We start from the raw sequence: 27,216 nt of genomic DNA, 5'->3' as shown, positions 1-27,216 counted from the left end.
AACCTCAGCCTCCTGTAGCTACTGTTTCACAGTCCTGCACATTTCTGCTGATCCAATTCAATGATGGCTTACAGCACAATGTACAAGGTCAATATGTGCTGGCAGATATCGACCGTGTACATTGTGTACGCTGATGACGCCGAGTCCTCCAGATTCCTCTCTGGTTAATCAGCTGACTGATGATTTTCTCTTGTTAATATGCTTTTACAAACACATTCAGATCACAGTGAGCTTCATACACCCACAGGATGTCATGGCTGCTCATGGATTCTGTGCAAAAATAATATCACAACAATTTAATAAAGACTGAAGAAGAAAAGCAGGAAGAAGGAAGGAAGACCGTCACTACAGTCCTGCAGAGGAAAGACATCTCCAAACCAGACTGAAGACCACCTGGAGACAGAGCACCCAGACTGGAAGTCATTTGGTCAGATGAAGCTGAACTAGAGCTCTGTGCTCACAGAGATGTTGTCTTCATGTGGAGACAGAAAGGAGAGGCTAGAACCCAAAGAACAGGCTTCATACAGTCAGACATGGTGGTGGCAGTATGTGGACCCTGTCAGGGTGGAACAATCATGAAACAAACCCTGAAGCAGTCTGCAGTCAGACCGGGTCTGGGTCCTGGTTTTCTCTCCAACATGACGACGACTCAAAGCAAACGTCTCTTCTAGTGAAGAACTCCCTCCAGGAGAGCAAAGGGTTACTGACTGACCTGCACAAAGACCTGACTGAAACCTGACTGAAGGTCTGTGGAGTGGACTAAAGACCAGGGTCTCTAATGGCTTTAATGGATGTTTTGATAGTCCCCTTCATGGCTCTCCACTCTACCTGTCCTGTCCATCCTAAAACAGGTTTAATAGCATTCAGCCACTCTGCCCAACAACTCTGTCGAACACACCTTTCACTCACGTGTCAGCCGATCCAGACTGAACCAAAACACAAACACAAACACTCAAGGAAAAGTTGTATGTGTGTCCAGACTCATAGAGGATGCAGTAAAGACTTTAAAGGAATAAGTGATCCCTCATAGGTTCACCTATTAGCTGTGATCACCCGTGTGTCGGGGTGGGCAGGACGCTGACGGGACCTGCAGGTCACTCAAACTTCAATCATTACTTCGGGCGTCCGTTCTTGTTAAAATACTTCTACGGACTTCCACAGTCCGCTCTACTGCTGATGTGCAGGTGTGTCTGTGTGACCCTGGTGGGGATTTGAACATCTTTGAACTGCTTAATGTAATCTACGGCCTTACAAAGGTGGAAGTGTGCACCTGGCTTACACTCTGGTGCCTTGTGTCGCCTCTTCCACGAACAAAGAGCGTGTTTCTCGGGCTGCATGACTCAGGTTAGCAGCTGTTTGTACCCATTTTAGCTTTTTGTGGAGCTTTTGTGGAGCTGCATGTTTCATCTTCTCCTCACAGATAATTCATTTGAGGTGTTGTGAATGGAGCCCACAGTGTTAAAGGACAGAAAGAAATGAAATTTATAATAGAAGAGGACAGAGTGGATAGATGTGTGAGGGGTCAGGCAGTGACGGGGGTGACTTACTGAGGTCCCGTTGTTTTCCCGGAAAACGTCCTGGTTGACATAATTAAAAAGCTTCTTTTCAAGTTGAAGAACAACCTAAATCAAAGAGAGAAACGGAGCTCTGATTAATAGCAATACTAATGTGAGCAGCACTTAGTAATTAGAGAGCTAATGAACAGCAATGAGCTGCAGGGGCTCCGGTAGCTCAGCACCAGCAGCCCGATGCATCACAGGACGTCACATCTGGAGCTAAGTGCGAAACATTAGGTGTGTGACCAAGAACGCATCGTGTGTGTACGAACATCAGACGTCTCTGTAAGCAGCTGAGGCCGACCCTGTCACTATGGTAACCAAAACATGGCAGACAGCCAGGAGAGTTTTATCTTGTAAGTAGTGCTTATTTTTGTGTGTTTTAAGCCAAGCTGCCATCTTTTTTTAACCCTCACCAGGTCTTTCGTAGAATTTACTAAAAGGCGCCACAAAGTACATCAACCTCAGACTCCTTAGAGACGCCTAAATGTGCCAATTATTAGTAAAGGTGTGGAGCTCTGAGCTGTGTTGATATTTATTTATTTATTACACAGCCATGCTGGACTCTGATTGGTCAAAGTGAGACACGCCTCTGCCTTGCTGCACTGTTTCTGTGGACGTCTGATTATCAGGGAGGATCATGTCCAACTTGCTAAAGTAGTACGCTAAATTCTGTGATTCTTTTAGTAAATAATGCAGAAAAATAACATATAATAATAATAATAATTTAATTCTGAGCGGGTGATGCAGGACCCTGATGTGAAGCATCACAGAATCTCTGAGTTTAAAGGGCAATTTCAAAGATTTGTCTATAAATAAATGTCAGTGTGACGCCCAGATGTAGCTCTAATGCTTTCTGTGTGCTTGCTTTAATTACTATCAATTAAAAGTTGACGACATCACACAGTTTTGTGAGGTGTGAAAACACACTGTGATTACAGCTTGTAGACAAAGGCCCACTGATGCTGCTCGTTCGTGTGTTTTTATTGGATTCCTGGATCGGTTTGGACTGAAACGGGGCAGCACAGCTTACCTTCCGGTCGTTATCACTTTCTTGGAATATTAGTTTGTCAACTTCGTTGGTGTCGGCGGTTCTGACTGTCTGCATGGTGGCAGTGGAGCAGAGACTCTGGAGGAGAGAGGGGAAGAACATTAATGTTCATGAATCATATGGAAAAAAGCAGCATGCGCCCGTCTGACTGCTGCTTAAAGAGCCCGCCAGCCACCACCTCACTGTCCCTCCTCTTTATCTGGCTCCATGTTCTGACCCCACGGACTGTGTGCATGGTTAAATTCCTCTTTGTGGACTCTCTTAACAATTAGTTAAACATTCGGCCATCTGTGTTTGAAGACAGCTGAATGAGGAAATCCCTCTGCCAGCGGTTCCCATAGCGCGCAGCAGAGACCGGGCCACCTGATTGAAATTCAAAGCACAGATCAGATAATCGGGTCAAGCCAATATAGCAAGCAGGAAAAAAAAAAGACCCTTTAGACTGAAACGTCACAAATCAGTCCTGCTCGGGCCCGCGGAGGAACGGCACACCGGATTAGAGAGTGGGACAACTCGGAGCAGCACCCCCCATCCTGCTGCTTCAGCCCCATTCCTTCATGCTTAACCCCCCCAGCACCCCTTCCTTCCCACTCCCCAAAGCAACTTTCTAAAGCCCTAACAAATCGCTCCATCTTTCACTCATTTAGGCCATCCAAATGCAGGGTCAATATGGTCCCCTGGCAGCCAAATGCTAATGCGCTTAAGTGCGCTTAAGCAGCTTTGTGCGATGAATAGGCCAAAGAAGGAGCTAGTGAGAAGGGCAGGAGATACTTTCCCTGTCAAAAAGTCATTGTAGCCGCATCTAGCAGGGGAAAAGTCATTTTGATAAATCCAATTAAAGTGGTTTACTTTATAAACGGTCTCAACTTTAACCCTTTACGTTACACATTTTATGTAATAGAACAATTGTGAAGATATAACGTGAGCCTCAGTATGTAAGGTGCATAGAACACATCTAAACTGATGTATTTATTTATTTTTTATTTATTATTACTGTTTATTTTTAACTTTATTCAGTTTATTATTTAAGGATGATAATAACATAACATAATAACAATAAGTATTCTGATGTCTATAAAACACGAACACGTCCTCACACATGCACTGAAAATACAACAGAAATGTTTCCGGGGACGTTAGAAGGTGACGGACCTGTTGGTGCTAATCATCATCTGCTTTAATGGAAATGAGATTTATTTGAATATTCTCAGTGCATTGTTTTTTTGTTTTTTTTTTAGCTCAGTGATAATGCTTATGTGCTTATGTCCCTAACAGGTCCGTCTCAAACATTGAGTGTTCCATTCGTGTGATGCAGTGTTTTGAGCTCTCTCAGCCACCGTAGTATAGTAAAGTATTGGAATGATGTCATGGTCCGTGGGATAATTGGTCTACAGGTTGTTTCATGTACGTCTGTGTCTTGTGCCAAGAAAAACGTTCAAAGTTCAATTTAGAAAAAAAAACACTATTAGCTAATGCTGCTTTTTTTTTTTTTAAAGGAAAATGTCTTTTTCTCAGAATGAGGGAGGAATCCTGGCTGAATTCAATTATTTTAGGTTCAGGGAGACTGAACGAGCTGCAGATTTTAAAGGTGGCTGCAGCCACAGATGCACTCAGGGTCTGTGTGCAGGATTGATCCATTCATACGCTCATTGACCGACCGATCGGCTGATTCAACACATCCTCATGACTAACAGACACATTTGGTCAATAACTACCCCCCCCCCCTCCTCACGACACATGCTTAGGCACAGAACATATGGAGCAACATTAAACACATTATACGTGGAAAAAACGTCACAGTGGCAACAAGTCCCGCCCACGACAACACATCTGACACACAGGCAGCGAGATACATCCACCGCGGTCTGAGAATATTAACCTTATTTGACATTTTCCTGGTGATTGATCACTCATCGTCTCTCACACACACAGCTTCATCCCTGCACCTCTGTCATAAGATCTGCACAGCAAATGAGAACCCCATGCTGTCACTTAAGGCCGGATCAGTGTGTCCTTCCTCCTGCCAGCACAGCCCAGGTGCCTGTGTGCAGAATCTCTGAACAGATATCTCCCTTCAAAGCCGCAGCTCGCCAAATGACATTACTATAATTCATGTGGCTGCTCATTTAATACTGTGCGGAGGGAGAGGAAGATGGCCAATCAGAAAATATTAACAGACAGCTGTCACAAAGAGGACAGTAGGGATGTCTTCACTAATCCTGCAGAGTGACTTGGCATTACATCCCCTGCATTATGGGTCAGGGGTCAGCCCTGAGGGGTTTGTAGAGGGCTAGAGGCCAGAGGCGAGGAGGTAGTGGGGGGGGTGGTCCGAGATGAGAGGCTGCTGAGGAAGGCACTGGCTTTGTGCATCAATGGAGGATAATCTCATGACTGTCGAAGGAGGAAGCGGCTGTTTAAAGGAGCTCTCTATTCCAGCTGCTCCCCTTAGAAAAGAGGTTAAAGCAATCTGTCCCACTTCAAAGACCAAAGACACACACACACACACTCAGACCTTCTGTCTATGGTGCTGCCAACAGATGGAGGCGATCCACTGTGCCCAAAACTGGAACCCACACATAACACAGAGGCATTCCTGACAAAGCATCTGACACAGCGGGAGTTTCATGAGTCAACATTTAGAGAAGGAATCAGGCTGATGGGAAGACACACAGAAAGTCCATTTGAATCACAAACCAAACTAAAAGATGACTGAAACCTCTGATTAACACCTGAAGGACATTTGAGTGAATTTAAACAGACTTAGAGTACGAACAGATTCAACAAGTCTGAGATGTGGTTTTACAGACTGCTGAAATCTAAAGACATGGATGGCTGCACAAAGATGGAAATACATTTTCAATTTTAACATTGTGTTTGTTTCAGGAACAAAAGAGCAATGCTCCCCTACACCCCTAAACTTTAGCCTCAGGCTTTTGGAGCCTTCAGGTCCATATAAATGTCATGAACCCTGATTCACATGTCAGTGTTCACGGAGCATCACTGTGGAACTGTCTTTAATTTAAACAGATAATAACAGTTTGACTCCTGTTAACCTGCTGAGGGTTTGGTTCTCTTTGCTCAAGGTTTAGGAACTTTATCTTTAAATGTATTTGTTTGTTTTAAGAGCATCTGTGACCAAAAGAAGTGAATCACAGTTCATTTTCAGCCTCATATAAAGAAGCAGAAATCTGTGACAAACCAGGCTCTAACCCTGCTGGACTGCATCCTCCACCTCATGTGACCCCTGTGATGAAGAGCCCTCACTACACTGTCACTCCACCAATATAATCATCTCAGTGATTAAACTTCAATTAGGTAGAGAGAGCCTGAGTGCACCCACAGAGAGAGAGAGAGACAGAGGATGAGTGGACAATGAGCTAACTATTCATTCTTCATTAGCAGAGACGGGGGACAGGGGCTCCCCCTCTGTGTCAGCGGGGGCCGAGGCATCGTCAGAACGCACCATTATTTTTCCCGCTGCCACCCAGAGCGGCGCTGCCAGCTGAGGTAAGGCGTGCCAGCGGGGGCTGGCAGGTTCACAGTGAGCTGCTCACTGCTCAGCACTGCGATCGCTTTTTATTCCACCCGCCACCGTTCATCACGCCCCGTCCCATCCCATCCCATCCCACATGCACGATTACGACATCCACCCGAGCGGACTGGAAGCAGGCAACAACAAATTCAGGCCTCCTGCTATTACACAGGAGAGCCGGTAAATCAGCTGTGACCCTCCACACCTCATCTGACTGGACACAAGCCAGAGTCATCCTCTCCTCCCCTCCCAGCTAATGTAATGCCTCCAAACACTGCGGATGCATCACTGACACTCTGAGTGTGGACGGTGAGATGAGAGTGGACACATTATCACCCTGCAAACTTCGAGTCTGCGTGCGACCCGCTGACCCCAGTAAACCTGGCCGGCGTCCACTCAGACTCCTCACTCACCCCTTCCCACGAACCCTGGCGGCAGTGTGCGCGTCGTAGGAGGTCTCCCAACCTGCCACGCCCTCACCGAGCTCGCTGAGGTAAGAGTGATAATGCGCCCTATTTATCTTGTGCATTATAACATCTGGGAAACTTCTCTAAAAACAATGGCTGCCATTCTGGCTTTACCTTCAGAAACAGGCCAGAAAAAGCATTTGTCCCCTCGGAATGGATAATGGACAGGCCACAAATCATTCAGGACAACAGGACGGAGGGGTGTGTGAGAGAGAAACTGAATATATGTGTATGTTTTGTGTGAATGTGTGTGTGTGTGTGTGTGTGTGTTCCCCCCCTGGTATTTAACTTCTCTGCTGGTCCTTTCTGCAGGGCCCCGCAGGACAAATTGCCCTGCATGGTTGTCTTTGAGAGGCAGTGCAGCGCGCAGAGAAAGGGACAGGCCTGAAACACAAGGAACAGGCCTATAAAAATTCATCACTTTGACCCCTGTGACCTCCCACTGCTGCTGCTGCTGCTGCTGGTGGTGGGGGTTACACACACACACACACAGATACACCAGCACGACTTGCCCACCCACCCAAAAACTCATCGTCAGAACAATCATTCAGGAATTATCTCCAAACACTTGAAGGAAAAGTTTCAAACTAACGCTGACTTTAACAAAACAGCCTGAGCAGCAGAAATGTTTGGAGCCTCCTCCTGTTTTTTTTTTTCTTTCTCCAGCACCAGCCGCAGACACAATGGCCACAGAGAAAAAGCTTTCCACACAGGAAAAGGGCCACCAGATGCTTCATTGTGACTGTGTCTCTGTGTAAAAAGTAGTGGCAGTAAAAGGAGGGTGGGCTCTCCTGGGGCATATTAGTCCCACTAAGAGTAGGACATTGTCTCAGAGCCGGGCTCTTGACACATTACTGCCACCTGTACAAAGAAAACCTAATGAGAGATTTAATCTGGAAAAACCTCCCCTTACCACTTTAAGTCAGCACTTTGAAACCAACCACGGCAGATGTCCGCAAGACTGTTTAACGCAGCGGCTTCTCTCTGCCTCTCAATAAGAGGCCGTGCATTCTTAAATTCAATTCAATAGGCATTCATGTGAATGTCGGGAGCTTTGTGATGTGAAGGAGCAGCCGGCAGCGCTGCAGAGGCCATTCATGCTTCTCTCCTTAATGCCACATTTATCCTGTTAATGAAGAAACTAATTCACATCCAAGCGTGAAGCAATGGTTGTAGCGCATTTAAGCAGCACTGTTGATGCAATATAAGCACTTACTAAGCACCTGAAAACACCGCGCTCTCATTAATTTACCTATTCTGCCACAGGAATCAATTAAAGCCAACAGGCGGCGGGGTAATTTGTCGTTGCTGAGTCAATTACAGAATATCGAAGACCCAATCAGTGAGTGCTGATTAGTGGCGGTCCAATGAGCACGCGGGGCATGTTGAGTCCATTACTCTGGCATCTGATGCAGCACAGATTACCCACACACGATATGGAGATTCATGTTGTGTGATGAGAGAAGTTTTTATTTATCTCCTCCGTTGGCTTTTTTGTCAGGTAGGTAGGTGACCGGCTTCCTGTGAGAGGAGGAGGAAGGACCACAAAACCTCCTCACACACAAAGGACGTGGATCCATTTGGAGCACCACCCTTTAATTTGTTTGCACCATTTCATCTAAATGATGTGTTTGTCCACAAGAGAGAGAGAGAGACAGAGAGAGGTGTAATTCAGCTGAGGAAAGAGGGGATGCAGAGGAGGGGTCTTGACACCCCGCCACAGGGCGCTAGGCAACCATCTAGTGGGTGGGCTTTGTGATACATTTTACCAATTTTTCATGCCCATCCCTCTTGATGTGACCCCACTCAGGGCCTTTTATGCCCCTGACAGCTCCGCGCAGGAAAACATGCTGCCGCTCTGATAGCATGAAATCGGGAACAAAGACCCCCAGGGAGAGGAGAAGGGGGCCACCGAGGCACGCTGTGCTCCAGTCCCGCCTGGCTCTGGACACAAACAGATGTTAGGCCAGCCCCGGCTCTCACTGGCCCCTGAAAGAGGGAGGCCCCCCACCCCCAGTCAGGAGAAATGGGCCTGAAATGCATTGTTTCTGGCCTCCTCTAAGACAAAAAGTGGAGCCACTCCTTCTGAAAAGGGCCCGGCAATATGGTCGTCACAGATAAATCACACAAGGGAGGCTGAGAGAAAGGCTCATGAATTCTCAATGTGGCCCTTAATGGGCCCTCTTAAATATGATGGGATATTTGTGTGTGGCTGTGAATGGAGCTCAGTGACTTTTTATGTGAGTGGGCAGAGTTGTTTAAAAGCCCATGGTGCCAACACAGGCTTTACAGCTGTGTTACAATGAGGCCCTTCTGCAGGAGCATCACTCTGCTGCTGACACACTGGGAAACCTGTGGGCCGACCTGCTGCTGCTGCTGCTGCAGCACCACGCACCTACACCGACACCTGTTAGTGTTGGAGAGGAAGTGTTCGTCACAGCGAGGTGGTTCAAACGTCTCTAAAAACTACACAACCTGCCCCTCCAGAGGATACATGCTGCAGGTCTGTGTGGCAAAGAATTTCTGCTCATATCCTGCCATATATTTCTGACTCATTGAATCAATGTCCACATTCCAGATAATCTCCTCTACAAAACGCTGAAAAGAGTCAGAGAGATACACAGAAATATAACAAATCTGTGTCTTCCTTGATGTAAAGGCTAATATCAAAAATGTGCATGTATTTTATATGAATGGATGGCACACGTAAAATAAAAAAACATGGTACAACATGAACAGCTAGCTCTAAAAATGACCAAGATAAGAGCCTGGAAGTGAAGGGTTAAACTTTAAGTTCTCAATGGAAAGAGCAAACACAAACCCAGAGCTGAATTGTGGCCTGATCTGAATGCAGCCACTGAATTCCAGCCATTCTTATAGAGACTGGCCCTTTGCATATGCATTAGTGCAAACTATAATGATTAAAAGGCCGGAAGTAGCAGTGAATGGTAGGTGTGTGTGCGCGTGTGTGTGCGTGTGTGTGTGTCTTGTGGAGGCAAACACTCCATCCTTCAGAGAGAGAGAGAGAGAGAGAGAGAGAGGGTAAAATCTATTATTGTGCTGTGTGTTACAAAGGCCGAGGACTGCATTAGTCAAAAATAGACTGACATCATACAAGTCCGAGACTATGTACCAGGCACAAAGAGCTCCCTATCCCTCACACTTTATGCCACTTTTCATCTCCAGAGCAGCCTCACTGTGAGCTGCTCCTCTGCTCTGTGTGAGTTCAGAGCCCAGGGACAGGACACAAACTGCCCATACAGCAGAGGAGCTGCTGGACGTACACAGCCATCATGATTATTAGCTTTGATTCTGATCTTATCACTAATTACATGAAGTGTTTGTGACAACCTGCAGACATGAATCAATAATTAAGCTGTGAATAGTTTAAACTGCATCACATGAAGCCGAGCTCTCGGGCTGGATGCATCCATGTGCTGTTACTGACGGTACCCAGCTCTGTGTAACGCACCACTTCCTGCCTCGTTATGTCTTTACCTTGTTAAAGGTGATCTTAATAAATCCCGACACAGTTTAACCCTTTAACAAACATCATAGCTGAGCGTTTGGCCTTTTGTTCTGTAGTGGATTTATTATAATATGACTCGTGCTGCTATTGTTCTGGAAGAATACAAATATTTTCAGACAGTATCCAGACATGAGTGACACTTGAAGTAGGACTTTCCATGTTTTAGACTCTAATGATCGTTGTTAAAATAATGTGGTGAGAAGGTGACGATAAAGTGCAAATGTCTGCTTCAGATGAAGCTCTGACACCCTGGCACTGAAAAGTATCAGTTACTAATACTAAAAAATATAAACTCCCAAACATGCTAATGTATTCATATGAGAAGAGGTCAATATTATTACTATAACCCTGAATGGGCCTCTGAGGCCTGCAGCACCTGCTGCCCGAAGGAGAGCTTTGTGTTTAGGAGGGTCAGGGCCAAAAAAATAAAACAAAATAAAAATAAAGTAACAACTCTGAGATTATCAAGGAGATAATCCACACATTGACCTCAGACCCGTTTGGACTCAACAGAGACATGACTCCAGCTGGAGGGGTCAGCGGTGGTAAAGGGGTAACTCAGGTTACGTCCCTGACCGCGGCCAACCCCAGGGGCCTGCGAGGCAACGCGGCCTCCCAGCTCCGCTGTTGGTGCCAGGCTCTGCGCTCATCCTTGGCTTGGTTTGTCACGCCATCCCCACTGTTGGCATGGTGTTCCCAGCTGCCAGTCACAGTGTGCCCCACCTCCTCCTCCGAGTACACAATGGCAATAGCATGGCTGGCGCCGGGCTCAAACGGCCTGTTGTTAATGAGCAGGACCAACAGAAGCCACTGCTTGTTCTTCATTTGCCAGCGTTTTAATTATATGGACAGTGCTGCCATCAAAGCTGCATGGCTGGAGTTACGCCCTCATAGCTGCACTCTTTTCCCCCCTCTGTGTCTTCAGTGCTGTATTCATTAGCATGGAAAGCAAACAGAGAGGAGAGAGGGAGAACAGGCGCTGTTGTCTAGAGGGAATAGTCTCCCTCTATATCCAGATGGGTTATCAGTGATATAATGGGCCCTCATTGTGATAGATTGGACTCTTGTAGGCAGATAATATGTCTTTATTGTACTGTAAGGAAATGTCACCTGTCAGGCCATAAACAGGGTCAAATAGCAGCCGCTAATAACTCTGTTTTTGCATTGTGGACTAAACGGACGAGGTTTACTGCGTCGGGACAATTAAGACAGTGTTAGATGTTCACAGAAAAGTCTATTGATTCAGTAGGCTACCACAAACCATAGAAAGGTTTAGTCAATACAATTTGACCGAGCTGTAAAATAATCAAACGCAGCACTGTGCTGCTTCCTGTCCGCCGGGCCCGGCTAACAACACCGCTAACAGGAGGATCTACCAGAGTTATGACAACAGCCACGTGCTGTAATAAGCTTCCTCTGTTCAGTGTGTGTGTGTGTGCATCTGGGTCTCTGGGTGTTAATGCATGAGTGTATCTGAGAAGCTGAGAGCAGCCAAGGAGGGTCACAGTCCCCGGTGTCAGGGGTTCCACAGAACAGAGGCCCAATCAGTGCTGGCCCGCTGGTTAATGGATGGATGGCCCCAAAATTAATTAGCCTGACTAATGTAGTGTACACTTAATTACACCGGCCGCCTTTTGATTTATAGCCGGCCAGACACACACACACACACACACACACACAGACACACACACGCACAGACACACACACGCTGGTGTTCACCAAGGCTAGGTCCAGCTTCAGACAACGGACTTCAACTGCACTGTAAAAACCTGCTACTTTTAAAAACCATTTTAATTTAAATTCTTCATTCTTGTTTTGTTTTTTTAAATTGAATTTCCAGTTTTTTCTTTTTACCAGATTTATTTTGCCTATTTTAAGATAATTCTTATTTTATTATTTTATTTGTTGTTTATTTATAACAACAACAACAATAATAATAATTATAATATAATAATATAATAATAATTTTTTAACCAGAGTTAACCAATTTTTATTTTAATTCTGATTTAAAAAAATATTTTTAATTTTCTTATATTTTTTTTTCTCATTTTGTTTTGTTTTTTTAGTAGATTTTCAACTATAATCATTTTTTCCCTGCTTATATCCTAATTTTGTATTTTTCTTTTTTCTTATTAAGTAATCCCAGATTTTTCTCTCTCTTTTTTGTGTTCTGATTTTAATCTCAGATCTTTTTTTATCAAAACATTTTCAGTTTTCCAGTCTCTGTATTTTTTTTATTCTTAACTTTCTGACTTTTTAAAAATCCCTTCCCTCAGAATTCTGAAAAAAAGGATTTTTTTTTAACAGTGTATCAGACGGACTGTTTCATGCACCGTATGTCCTGCATGACTCTTGATAAAGCGGTCCTGGATTGGGTGCACTGAGTGGATCCACTGTGTGAAAACACATGATCTATCATTACTAGGCATTTTACAGCATTCATTAGCAGCCAGGATAATCCAGGGCCCCACCTTTAATTTCATGCTGTTCAAGCCAGAGAAAGGACACAGGACAAAGGAAGGAAGATTGATGCCCGGCCCGGCCCCCTCCAGCACTTCCCGCTCATGCAGACAGGGGGTGCTAGTCCGAGTCTTGTTCCAGTCAATGAGAGGCCAGCCAGTCTAATGAAATCTATCCATGTAGCAGCATATCAGGCCCAATTAAAACAGCCCCACACCATGTCACGGGGACAGTAGATCAAGTCAGCAATTAACCTTCCTGCTGGCCCCGATCAATCCTTAAATTGGAGCAGCACACAATCTCTGCAGATATTAAATTTACATTCTATTAAGTTTAATTAGGAGGGATTTTAAATATACTAGGAGTCCAGGCACAGAGCCCTGAGCCTGTCATCCACAGCGCTGATTCACGGCCACCGGCCACCTCTGGGACGGACACACACACACACACACACACACACACACACACACACACACACACACACACACACACACACATCTATACCTTTCTCCATCTCCTGACTGAAGCACAGAACCAATGAACAAAACTGGGTCTTCTCCAGGTTTATCTAGGTCTATTGATACACACTGATTACTCCCTGCCTGCTTACCACTTTTCACTCAATTGGACATCACTCTCTCATCAGGTGACTTTGCTCCAGTACACTTTATTATGTCTGAGCAATGATGCAAAAGCTGCTGCAGCACCTGAGGACTCGTACTTAAAGTCAGAATGAGCTTTTTATCTTAAACACACTGAAAGAATCGATGTGTGTGCAGACAACACAAAAAAACACAGCAGTCCTGCACTTATGCCAACTGCTGTGCACATTTATGAATCTCCCTAGGTCGAGTTTATATTTCTGACTTACTTCACCAAACTGTCAGGCCGTCAGGGATCTTTCAAACGTGTCCTTTGCAGAACACATTTGCCTGAAAAAGGCCTATTTTTAAAGGCCTCTTAAAATGTGTCCATCATCAGCTGCAGGTTGCTAGGTAACGGGAGCAGCACGTCGTGGTAAACAGGAAGTCTTCCTCAGGCCACAACATTTAACATTTAAGACCTTTGAGGTCTGCAAAGGAGAGACCTTCAAAGGATGCAGCCCCGGAACTGGGTCACAGCCGGAGTGAAGATACATGCAGATTTAATGCTGAAATAAACTCTGACGCCTGAAGTCGAGCATTCTGCATTTTTTTTTATTATTAGAATTGAATGAATTGAATTTGTTTATATTAATTTATATTAATTTATATTATATTAATTTATATATTTGCTTATAAAAAAAGAGAGACGCTCCTTCACTGGTCTTATTATTATAGTGAAAAATGAATTTTTGTGTTTGGACAAAAGACTATTGACTTATCAAGAAACTATTGAAGTCTCCACTCTAAGCCACTTACACAGATTAGTTTTGCCTGTCAGGATGATTACATGGCTCTAATGTGCACACAGAAAAGGAATTTAACTGATTTTTCTCACATTAAATTATTTTACACTTTATTAAAGGAGCCTGATAAAGAAGGGTGAACACCTGACGTTTCCTTTTTAATGCAAAACAACAGGTTGAGACTTGACGTGCTGCGTCTTCAGCCTACTCATAAGGACGGACTCGAACAGTGGACCCATTGATAAGTGGACTGTGAAGTGTCTCATGTATGATTCGCCTGACAAACTCTTCCATCTTCTCCCTTTGTCGCGTCCTGTTTAATCAGCACCGATGCAAAGCATGATCAAGCCGAAGCATGATCAGACCCATGGGAGAGCAGAGGGAAGGTTGCTGGGGACTGGACCACCTCCAGGCTGCTCAGCCCCAGCATTAGTCTCCACGTGGCTGTGTCTTTTGTCTGCCAGTCAAAGGACCCCTGAATGGGGGTCAATTGAAACCAATTCCCTCTGTCGGACACAATTAATGGGGTTGCCCAGGCTGGGTAGAAGGGAGGCGGGGAGGGGGGCGACCGTGGGCCTTTGGTTACTGATCCTGCCGCACAAGCATGCCAGGAATTCGCCACCTGGAATTCACCCTGTGACAATAACAAACCCACTCCTTTTCCAAACCCTGTGGGCACACGGATACATCCACCCCCCCCCCCCCCCCCCACCCCCACCAGGAGGGATGGGTGACATGGGAGTGGCCAGTGGTTGTCCACAGTCTAGCCACCCACAATGGAGTAGAGATGGAGAAGAAGAGAGGTGGTGTAGCGTGCAGCTGTGGAGAAATGTACCGGAGTATTTTCTGATCCAGTGACTCTCAAAGTGAGGCCTCGGGAGTCACAAAGGGTGCTTCCGAGCCGCCGCAGGTGTTCAAATTAAAAAGTCGCAATTATTTCATCTACTTTGAAAAAGCATCGGTGCATCTGAAGGGTTTTTTTTTCAGCCACTTTTCTATCGAGCAAAGCAAAAATGAGTCTGGATGAGAAAGGGAGCCGGCCTCCCTGTGTCTGAATCAATCTTCGGATAAGTATGGACGATCGATCCACCAGCGGCACATCTACAGTTAAGTACTTCAGTAGATGTGCACTAATTGTCCTGTTGACATTAATTGTCATTAAAGGGCTCCAAACGGCCTCCCGGCTGTGAGTTACATCCAGCGCTGGGAGTTGTTTATTGGTGACATCACAGTGCCATCGGCCACAGTTAAATCAGAGTTTATAGCGCGGCCGCTCCTTTAATAACACATTTCTGATGACATCATCAGGCATGTTGTTGTTGCCCATTAAATATTGTTTGAGGTGCTGCAGCTCTAACTTCCTGAGGGGGGGGAGAGAGTCTAAAAGCCACCCCACCTCCCCCCTTGCCCCCCTGCAAAGCTGCCACACCCCTTCAAACAGGGAGTATCAATCAGATTCATTAGGCCTAACAAATTGGTTTGTGTGTGTGTGTGTGTATTCGCCCTGGATGTGTGTGAATGTGTAAGTGAATGGGGCCAAGGTGCATAAGAAAAGGAGCTGTGTGGCGGGGGGAGTGGGGGGGGGGCAGAGATGGACACACACCGGTGCAAGCCTAACACATCCTCGGAAAAGGGGTCGCGACCCCCACTGCACTCAAACAGCATTTCAGAGCGGCGGAGACAAGCGGAGGGCGCCGGCTCTCCTACCACGGAGCGGCAGGAAACATGAGGGGACAGTTAGCCAGATCAGCCACACCTGATGAACACAGAAAGGCTCTAAATCACCTGATTCAGTTTTATTGGATGCTTTCCTTTCAGGAAGTGGATCCGCGCTCGCCGCACTTAAATGAACGGAACACAGTATCTTCAGTGATGAAGATTTATATTTTTTTATATCACTGATATAAAATCAATGTGCCAACCTAAATGCGCTCCAGGTGACATTTAATTGGCGGAGCCGGCCTGTGAATGGCCTCAGTGTTTGCACATCTGCTGTTGTGGTTTCTGTGCTTGTGTTCATTATCTCCAATGCGACGCATGTTCACATGACCAGCCGCTTAATGTGACCCAATTACAGCAGCGAAATCAAATGTACTGCACAAACTTTGAGGCAATTAATCAATGCCCCTGATAGATCGCTGAGGGAAAAACATGTGACACTGGCCGTTCTGCAGGAGGTAGTGAAGAACTGCTCCCCTAGTGGCCGGATGGCCTGACTACAGACATGCTTCCTCTGGTGTGCCACACAGAGTGAAGTCCTTCCTAAGTCATTTGAGCATTTGAGTCCTCCATTCAGAGAGCTTTCCCTCCTCCCTCTTGGCTGAATGGGGGCTCTGGTTGACATGAACAATGCCCACACCTTGAACAGGCCCACTGATTCCAGCACCATTGTGCTGCAAGGGAGGGAGAAGATCGGCCAACAAGTGTCTCTCCCACTCTGTTATCATAGGACATCACTGTCTGCGGTGGGCTCTTTTATAGCTTGTTAGAGAATGACTGCTCTGCCTTAGCGCTCACTGGGCTCATTTGCACCAAGTGATGAGGAGAAGGAGGAGGAGGAGGAAGAAAGAGGGGAGGGAGCTGGAGAGGAAGGGGGAGAAAGAAAGAGCAGTGAATGGCACCATAACATAACAATGCACTTGGAGGCTCGGTTGGCAAACACAGCTGGGCCGGCAACAGTGAAGCGTTTAATGAGTCATAACTCTGAAGACACAGCGGGCTACTAAAACCACTTTTACTGCAGCTAATGCACACAAACATGTTATATTACCACACAATTCACCCCACACTGCACTGATCATAACAGAAATGAGAAAATAGTTCAAGTGGGGTACCACAGGGAAGCTGTCTGGGTCCTCTGACCAGGTTCAGATGTGATCGTCGCCTACTGCTGCATGACACACGCCTTAACATTGTCTGCAGACGACATAACTATGTATTATTTATCTATTGATCCATAGAGTCCTTAATGCATGATAAATACAGCTATATAATAAACCATCACCATGGCAACAACCAACCTGTATACCGTTAACCTCCATGATGAAACATGCAGCAGTTCACAGCACAGGATCTACTTCCAGTATTTAAGTTGTGGTGTCACATCTGACCAATGAGCAGAGAGGACACTCTTACCTGATTTGTAGTGATGCATTCTGGTACATTTGGATTTTTCTCAGTATGAAAAAAACCCACAAACGACAAGTTTATGATGAACTCATGCAGCAGCCCTCAGATTACAGTGCTGTGGATTAAATAAGTCCAGGCTGCACCACTTCATTCGAACTATAACACAGTGCACCTCATGCTGAGGAAAACTTGGTAAACAAGTATTTATTTATTCCCCTCGTTTTGATGTGTTATTGTTTTTTGTGTGTGAGCTGCTACTTAGAAAAAACAACAACAACAAACTCACCTCAATAACTTGCTTCGAGTCCAACCTGAAGTTAAAGTCTCCGAAGACAAAATATGGCACCTTCTCATACCGCTGGTCCATAATCCTGCAACACAGGACAACTACATGTCAGAAATGCGTTTTATTAATAGCTCTCATAACGTCTGTGACACATGCTGGCAGCTGGAACGAACAGAAATGATCCAAAACTAGTGGCAGAAACATGGACCACGGTCACCATCAGCTGTCACGGCTGACCTCAGGATGTTCAGTTGATGAGGACCACAGCACCACCTGCTGGTCTGCACACTGGGATGAGAAAGGTTTCACCTCTACAGAGCCGACTGACACCATGTAATGAGCATGTGCATGTGAAAAGAGGTGCACACTACATTAGAGGGGTTTTTGCTTTGCAGACAGTTTTTTATGAGACTGATGCGTCCGTGCAGCCGGGCGGGCCCGTGTCGTGTGGACTGACTGCATGTGAAGGGGTCCAGTAAACAGTTCAAACAGTTCATCGTCAGCTGACACCATAATCAAATTAATAAATCCAGATCATTTCCTTTGATGATTGGCTTTGATGGCAAAGAAAATTCACTTTGCAGAGCTGATCAAAGGAAGAGTGAACTGAAATACACACTGTCCGGACCGGACCGGACCCCGCAGACCACCTGGGACCTAAAAACAGGGCCCAGTGTCTGGAACACAGTCACAGATTTTTACTTAATTCTGTTTGCTGCTTTTTGAGTTACATTTGGCATATTTTAATTTGAATTCGATTTGAATAGATTTTTGAAGCTGGAGCGACACTTTTGACGCCTGTTAATGACCTTTCATGACACTTGTTGTGCTGTAGTTACACACAGGAGTTCACTGTCCAGTCCTCTCTGACATGGAACCTGCAGAGCTTCACCACACCGCCAGCACATCCCCATGCTTCAAAATAAAATGCTCCTAAGCGAAATATAATTAACTCCGACGCCTCATCACCTACTTCAGAGCGGCTCCTCTTCGGAGCACAGATAGGAAATGAAGGTGGATGCAGTGCGGGCTCTTGTATAATTAATGATTCAGGATGCTTGGCTCGCTGTCCCCACTAATCGTGTGGATAAATCTCGCCGTGGACTTCCCAGGCGCAGATAACAATATATTTATGAGGCTGTAAAGAGGGGAGAAGGCTTTTCTCAGCGGTGGGTCTCAGGCTGTCGTAAAGCACAGCCTCCTCTTCTTCTGCGTGAGGCAGGGAGGCGAAGGTGACTGGAGCGAGCAGGAGGCGGGGAACACGCAGCTATTTTATTAAATGGAGAGCATGCAATTTGGCTTCTCTTTGTATGAAACAGACACTGCATGGTCTGCACAGGGTCTATTTAACAGCAGAACCAAGAACTGAAGGTCCTACATACATGAATACTCCTGGATTGTCCTCGGACTCTTTTCTTGACGGATCAATTTATGATCTGATCATTTTAAAAAGCATTTACAGCTTACATTTATAGTCATAAATGGGTGGAAGCCTTTAGTTAGAGAGACTTTATTTATGTTTGAATAATCTTATTGACTTTGACATGCTACGGTACTGGACCATTCTCTATAAACGCTCTGTGTGTGATTGCCAGTTTAAAATGAAAAAGATCATCTATTATTTCAGACAAATCAAAATTTCTGATGAAGAAAGCGTGGAAGAGGACAGGATCCAGTACGTCTAACCAGCTGGAGCCGATCAACGACTGCTGCAGTCAGTATGAGGGTTTTGGTCCATCTAGATCAGGGGTGGGCAATTATTTTTTTGCGAGGGCCACATAGACTTCCATAAGAAAAGCAAAGGGCCACATTTTTTCATAAATAATAATATAAATTGGAGACCACTGGCACAGTATCTACCTTTATAAATATGCTCCTGTTACATTTTCATCATTGTAAGAATCTTTTGCTGTCATTCACTGCTTACTCCTCTGTCCTCTCTGTGTGTGTCCATGTCTACACTGAGTGCTGGTTGTATGTTGAAACACACACACAGTGCAGAGCAGCGCAGATGATGTTAAGATATTTTTACAGAAGAAAACCATTAAGAGTTAAAGTTAAAGTTAAAGTAGCAAATCCCAGAGTTCTGAAAGGCAAGATCTGAGCTTTTTAAGAGCAGATGACAATGACAATGACAAATACTCTGTATTTAACTGCATTTAATGTAACTTGATACCTCTGGCACAAGAATTTCCTTCGGGATTAATAAAGTTTTATCTTATGTTATCTTATCTTATCATATATGTATGTCGGCTGGCAGCACCCCGGTAACATCTGAATGTGCCGTAGAGTTTCTGTGTGTTTTACCGTACATTGCAGCGTTGATTCAGTGTTTGCAGAACACATGAGGTTTTTAATATTTCCACCGCAGAGGTGTCACTTCATGTTGCAGCATTCTGACACTGTGCTCACCGTGTTTTGTAAACATGGTGCTGACATTCTACAGGTTGTGTGTGTATGTGTGTGTGTGTGTGTGTGTGTGTGTGTGTGTGTGTGTGTGTGTGTGTTCAGTAGCCCCTTAATAAACTGGAGCTGATGTCATTAATGACCTTACATCCTGCTGCTAAGAGACTCAGCTCTATTCAAACAGGGTTAGCGGTCAGTTTATCCTGTTGGCCCGAATGAGAAGCAGTAAGATGGCCGGCATCAGCGTGGACCTTCAATTCCTTCTGATAATATATATATATATATATAAAAATAATATATATATATATAAAAATAATAATAAAAACCAAAATGAAAAGTTTACAAACTATTAGAGTTAATTAGGTTTGTTTCCAGGCTGAGCTTGATGCAGGGGCGTAGTTCTAGCATGGACGGAGGGGACGTGTCCCCACCAATAATTTGATCCACTCCTAAAAAATAACAGATTCTCATTGGGTGCAGGAAGGGTTAAATTCCATTGGAATCTTAGTTCCCCACCAATGTCAAAAGCAAACCTACACCCTTGGCTTGATGTAATCGGCCTAAAATGTTTCTACATGTAGTAAAAAAGCAGCTTTTTTTGAGCTCTGCAGGGTGAACCATGCACAACATCCTCCAAAGTTCCAGGGAAGCTGGTCAGGTTGATAGGCGTGTCCAAGGGGTCCTTATCAATCAATCAATAAAGACAAATGTTCCATGGTTGTGTCTATGCAGGATGATCAGAATGAGACATTCTGCTGGCTTCATCTGAAGCGTTACACAACACAACAACAGGGTTTGAAGTATGGAAGAAGACATGAAAGTCCAGGTTCCAGAGAGCGGATGTGAGAGGAGGACACAGAGCCTGACGTCTTTCTCCCGCTAACAGCCATGTCTAATACCCGCAGCCTGGCTGTTTTGTCTGCGGCCCGAAGGTATCAGGCGCAGGTCAGAAGGTAACACTCTGTTTACACGCTCGCTTCCTAAAGCACTCGTGGTGACCTGCTGGTGTGAAAGTTGACTTTTTTCTTCCTTTCAGATGGGGGAAGAATTGCAACATTAGCTACAGCTACTGGGCGTGAAAAGGGTCCTGAGTGTGGGGGGTCCTGAGCTTGTTTGGGATGGGGGGGAGGCGGCTGACCCCCCCACCCTCTGCGGGGGCACCCATTAGCCTCGTCATCACAGTTCATTCAGGCAAACTGTAACAGTGTCAGTGACATTCTCCCACAAAGACACACTCCTTTACACAGTCTATAAACATGCTTTCTGCCGGCCAATTCATCGCACTGCGACACCCCTGAAAGAGCCTCTTCACACGGCACCTTCTCACCGAGGTTTAAGGCTGGGGCCTTCCCCAGGCCTTCGTAAAAAGGGGGCCACACAAAGACGGAGGTCAGACGCTAATTTATAACAAGGCCCCGGACCCTGCTCCCAGGCTCCTGAAACCCGCAGCACAAAGCAGCGAGTGCAGCGATTCTCTCTCTCACACACATTAAAAATATGTACCAAGGTTCTGGCAAATGTGTCCAACGACACACAAACACACACATAACTCACACAACACGCCTGCACCAGAATCTTTCTGCAGCCTCCACAGACTTCTCGCCAGATTATACGCCGTGATTGACAGCTAAACTGAGCCGTAACAGACAGTCTATATGGGATTATGAGGGTGCAACCGGGGGCCATGTCACGATCATATTGACAAGATGACTTACCATAAGTTGGCCGGTCAGATTCAGCTTTGCACACAATGGCACAGTCATCTATTGTAAGTAAATGTAGAGAATTTGGGAGAATGTTAACATTGTGAAGAATGTGCTGGTGACGTCTTTCTGAATGGGTCGAGGGTGGCCCCCGACGGGACCTTTGACACAGGCAGGACTGCCTTACCCCTGTCCCCCCTGTTAGCACCCCCATCGCCCTGGTAACGCCCACCCCAAGAAGAAGAAGAAGAAGAAGAACAGGAACACCACCACCATGCAGGAGAGATGCAGGAGGAGGGTGCAGCGGCGGTCACACAGAGGTTAGGGAATAACTCAGCTCCACACAGCGAGGATGACGGAGGCACCTGTGAGCAAAGATGGAGGCGTTGTGTTTGGATCCAAAGTTTGTCGATTACTATTATACAGTGTGCGATGTCAGTACGAATATTTGATTAATTTGACTCACCTGTAACAGGTGAGTAAACAGGCTAATGCTAACAACATAGCATCAAAATTAAGCATCAGCTGCTTATGTCTGTGGTCTCCCAGTTAAGTCCAGTAGCCATTCACGAGGGGCCACAGCTAGCTGGTTAGCATGCTAACGTAATTACTTCTGTTCTATGCAAAGAATATGTCTCTGTGTAAACTCTGGACACATCTGTACAGACAACCAGGCTAGTATCAAAAAATATCTAAAACAGTGTGCAGTGGAGTAGGTACGGTAAAAATCCAGGGTGTTATTAGCAATTCTGCACCACATTTTACATGGAGAACTTAGTAACCACAAGGGAACTGTCCTCTGACAAAGGCTCCAGTTGTGCCTGAATCTACCTGAACTCCAGATAAATCCAAATACAGGCAAAGAGGTGGAGCTGAGGTGGGCAGGCAGTGTAAATCACTTACATTGGCCCCACCCCAAAATTGTCTTAATACTATAAAAACAAGGAGCCAGCCCCCAGAGGCTGTGGGGGGAACTGCAATTTTTGACCCTCAGTCCGGGAGGGTGCTGCTTCGGTCATGTGCTATGTCATAGCTGTTTCTTCTCACTCTTCTCTGAAGCAGCTTTCAAAGTATGGGGATGTGACTTACAACAAACCACACCTGCAGGCGTGCCCGCCCCTCTTCACGCTCAGTGACGGGGTGATGTCATTTTTGCCACCTGATCTGCCCGTCAGCGATGGCTTGGCTGATGTTCCTGTGGCAGAGTTAGGTTAAGGTAGCAGCCTTTGTTATGCTAAGTGTCTGTTGCTGTGTTGAAATGAACAGGTCCACTGTGAGCAGAGAGACACTGAGGAAGATTAACCTCTGCTCCGACAGGCCTCACAGGGTGAGAAGCCATCACACATTCACACACACACACACACACACACACACACACACACACACTGAGCATGTCATACTTGTGTACACACATACCAAAGCAATGCAGGGTTTTCATTGAGATACCAGACACAATCAAAACTGTCATACACGCATTAGAAAATATGATTAGCATAATACACCCCTGAACACACACACACACACACAGGGTCTCCCTGCGTCCTCCCTCCTGCAGCTCCACATGTCTATTGGCTGGAAGCTGCTCTTTCAGCCCGTTGTTCTGGGAAAAGCCTAAAGGGAAACATTTAGACTGGAGGGCTCTTTGAGACGCTCTGACAGTTGACTGATGACCCTCCATAAAATGACAAAGCGTCGCTGTGTGGTGGCCAGTGCGGCCCACTGCCTCCCCATGGGAAACTAATTGCTTTGAATTGTTAACGGCAACATTATTTTTCTGCCAATCATTGCTTTTCAATGCCCCGAAAATGAGCATGAAACAAGTCTTTTCAGCGAACAAAACAGTTAAATGTCCCCAATGTTGATCAAATTAACTTCAGCACTCTGACAATGGACTATATTTGTGTGAAAATAATGGTGCGACACAAAGGGGGCCTTTATGCCGGGATTTCACAGTTGTAATGTAAAACTGTTCTCCCCTGAACCGGACCAGCCACTCTGAATGGGGGCTGGAAAAAGAAACAAACTCCGATACACAAAAGGGATTTTTCTTTTTTTTTTTTTAAAGGAAGACGAAGAAGTGTTGGTTTTATCTCATGCGATCATTTCACAGGGTCGTTTAGCAGCCAGGATTTTTAGGAATAAGCTGAATTAATCACCTTAAACTTCTTTCTTGAGATAATTATTCTAAAACAATGGAAGGTAAATACTGGTGCATGCTTTCAAAGGACAGGAACAGAAAGCAGGGATGCATTTCAAGCCTCAGTCCTCCTGGTTTTGATGTGAGATGTGAGGTCTGGCCGGCTAAACGCTGTTCCTTCTCAGCATTGTTCCCCAGAGGCCTTGAAGCACTTTGGAGATAAACAGTGTTTAGCAGTTAAAAGGGCCACAGAGGAAAAGGCTTATCAGATGTGTTCTCAATGGGCTGTAAGCTGCATTATTAGGCCCGGGCCCCAGATAAGGCAGAGGCTGAAGAAGTTTGATGCTCCGTCCCCCCGGCGCTGCCATGTGATCCTGTGCCGGTGGTGTGTTCAGGAGCCCTCCTCCTCCTCCTCCTCCTCCATCCAGCAATAAGAGATTAGAGCTCAGAGAGAGAGAGAGAGAGAGGGAAGAAGGGAAGGAGGGAGGAGGTGGGGTGGCTTTAGATATTCCCCCTGTCCCTTTTCCTGCTCTGCTTCTGGGGGTAGGAGTCAGTGTTAGGACAATAGCCAAAAAGATGGTTCCCAACCAGCCGCTGAATGGGAACACTGTTGGTGGTAGCGCTTCATTCAAAGCCCGGCCCGGGCACATTGTCCTCCCAGATCGGCGGAGGAGAATGGAGTTTGCTGGTGGCTGCCAAAAGGTTAGCAGCCTCTGTGAAAGGACCGACCCATTATTCACTGCCCTTTACAGAGCCCGAGCACCCTTTGTGCTCCTCCTCCTCCCGTCCCTCTGCTCCGCCAGCTTTTTCTCACTCTGCTGCTCCGGATCTGCGCCCGACAGGGTTCCCCCAAAGTGAGCGACTGAGGCGCGGTGCCCCCCCAAAACCCTCCCCAACCACCACCACCACCACCACTTGTACCCAGGGCGCCACTTTGCCTCACACCATATAACCCCCCCCCACCCGTCAAACCTTTAAATGATATGGTCCAGAAGTAACAACAAGGTTTACCATCCACAGCACAAGAGGCTTTAGGAGGAGGGAGCGTGGAAACTGCCACTCAGCCAACGGAGTTTCCATTCAACACCACAGAACAGGGAGAACTTCCAAAATAAATCAGCTGAAAGAGGATGATGAAAGCAGAGGAAACGGGAGCGGACCAGCGGAGCTCCTTTCCAAACTTCATCAGGTGAGTTAAACCAGTATTCTCACTCCTCTGTCCATTACAGGCCGAACACTCTTTCACCAAATCAGGGGTGAAGGTAAAATATGACCTCATATTTCAGGCTCATCAGAACACATGGTGGAGGAGGTGCCGGGAGCCATGTCGTGCATTCTTATGCTGTTTGAATGGGAGGTCAGCTGCTGCACGCCGGGTACCAGGCTTTTACATGCTGTCTTAGCCAGGTAGGGAGGCAGGGGTGCGCTCCGTGCACTCCATCATCCCGCTCCGCTGCAAATGGATGTCTCATAAATCACATTAGCATGGCCTGTTTGTATAGAGGCCCGCATGTCTCAGCCCAGAGCACAGGAAGCTTAAGATTCAGCACCACCAGCGGAGGTGGAACTTAAAGCTTACCTGCAACATCATACAAACAATATGGACCTCAGCATGCTACAAAAACATCCATCACACAGTGATGCAAAACTGCAAATACCAAATTACAAATTAGCCACAACTTCCCAAAGAGCAGCTCAAACACATTCGCACAAATAAACGACAAATCCGCACCTGTGTTAAAGCCGGCTGGCTGTCACCGAGCAACACTCAACACAGAGAGAACCAGCAGCATCAGTGTGAGTGTCACAGCTGTACAGATGTAACTCAGGTTTTAACATGGAGGTCTGTAGGGACTGACTCCCCCAGAGGCCACAGCTGGAAGTGCAGTTTTCATTACTCCCACATTATCCCTGGAGGTCCAGCAAATTTATCAAACGTACCACTGTAACAGTACTGGACCGACGGACGGCCCAGTCATCCAACTGACAAATCCCCCTGCTGGTAGACACACACACACACACAGCAGAACACGCTGCAGAGTTTGAAAGAGGGACAGAAAAAGAACAGATAAAAGAGACTTGGGAGTTCACAGAGCGTGTAGTGAGTTAGAGCCCAGACTGCTGCAGACAGATGTAATCCCGCTGCTGTCGGCCTGAATCCTGCTGTACCTCTGCTGCTCAGCTTCTCTCTAAGCCTCCATTACAATATCAATACAGGTTTTACCCTGCCAGAGGGGGCGGGCGTGTGTGACCATCTATAACCTCTGTTTAAAGTTCGTAAAGCATGATGGAACAGACCTGCCGCAGTGTGAGCGCTGTATAAAGTGTGTTTACCACAGACAGTATATAAGTATGGATGAAGCGTCTGTGACGTCAATTGTAGGTTCTCCCGTTCTTTGCTTTGTTTCAAAGATGCACTCTGGTTACTTTACTGGCTCTGCCATATCCGAAAATAACCAGCCACATAGCTCCAGCTTAGCTGCCTGCTAATCCCACCTCCAAACAGCTGGGGTGATGTCTGCCATAAACACGTGCTGCAGACCCACTTATGTTATGGAGGAGGGACCATTCTCACTGTTAAGGGCTGATGTGGCATCAAGAATACAGTATCAGACGGTACCTGTCTAAAACGTAGCCCAGGGCCTTCTGCCTGGTCCCGGAGTAGACCGAGGGGCTCCTCTCCCAGGCCACCAGGTTGGAAGCATCGTGGAAAAGGTGGATGTTGACCAGATCAAAGGTCCTGAGGGGACGAGAGAGAGCAGAGACCAGTGAGTGAGACAATCAGAAGATTTTTAATGGACACCCGAACATCACACAAACACTGATCTGTCTCAGTGCTCAGTGATGAACACGTCCCCGCCGATCCCCTCAGTGGCTGCACAGCAGGGCCACACAGAGGAATGGATCTTATCTGTGTGTGGTGGTGGAGGGAGGGTGGGGGTGTTATTCTGAGATGAAAACATGCAGGGCTTCCACTGTCTCTGACCTGATCTCCTATTCTTCAGCAGCTCCTCTCTGCCTGCCGCTCCTGTCAAACGTCATGGCCCTATTAAATGCTTACCGTTTCAGCTCTTTAGTTCTCATGTCATCCCCCTATTAGATTACAATCCCTGCCTTCCACCCCCCTCAGCTCCCCCTCAGCTTCCCCCTCAGCTCCACACACTGGAGGCAGCGTTTGTATTCATCCCATACAGGTTCAATTGCATGTAATGTTTTTTGTCATCTGTCATATGCAACTGCTTGAGTAACACGATTACGTCTAATCAAATCCCTGCTCGCTGCTGCGGCTCACCGTCCAGAGAGGATTCAGCTCCCTGTGTGTGTGTGTGTGTGTGTGTGTGTGTGTGTGTGTGTGTGTGTGTGTGGCGGGCGAAGCCAGCGATATGACTGAGATCTTCATCTCTAATCACACTGATACAGTTGTAATGATTCAGGGTTGAACAGTGATGAGGTGGGATGTGTCATTGTGGGAACCTATTAATAAAACTCACCAGTCATTCAGGGCCCATCGAGTCCTGATGAATCCCTTTCTGGACCACTTGCACTGCAGAACACAGAGAGAGACACTCAATT

At 46.2% G+C, this 27,216-nt stretch overlaps 1 protein-coding gene across 2 annotated transcripts in view; it reads right to left on the bottom strand.

Moving 5' to 3' along the window:
• The window catches only part of inpp5a (inositol polyphosphate-5-phosphatase A), a 119,209-nt gene that overhangs the window by 20,427 nt on the left and 71,566 nt on the right, over positions 1–27,216 (bottom strand). For both annotated transcript variants that reach the window (XM_028423466.1, XM_028423465.1), the window contains exons 7-11: positions 27,135–27,187; positions 26,264–26,383; positions 17,398–17,482; positions 2,590–2,685; positions 1,548–1,622 (exon numbers count right to left, since the gene is read on the bottom strand). In XM_028423466.1, the coding sequence (XP_028279267.1) occupies positions 1,548–1,622; positions 2,590–2,685; positions 17,398–17,482; positions 26,264–26,383; positions 27,135–27,187 (429 nt within the window). The remainder of the gene's footprint in view (positions 1–1,547; positions 1,623–2,589; positions 2,686–17,397; positions 17,483–26,263; positions 26,384–27,134; positions 27,188–27,216) is intronic.

This window comes from Parambassis ranga, chromosome 15 (assembly GCF_900634625.1).
Source record: "Parambassis ranga chromosome 15, fParRan2.1, whole genome shotgun sequence".
Lineage (NCBI taxonomy): Eukaryota > Metazoa > Chordata > Actinopteri > Ambassidae > Parambassis > Parambassis ranga.
Note: the sequence above shows the minus strand (reverse complement) of the source record. Positions and strands in the feature narration are given on the sequence as shown.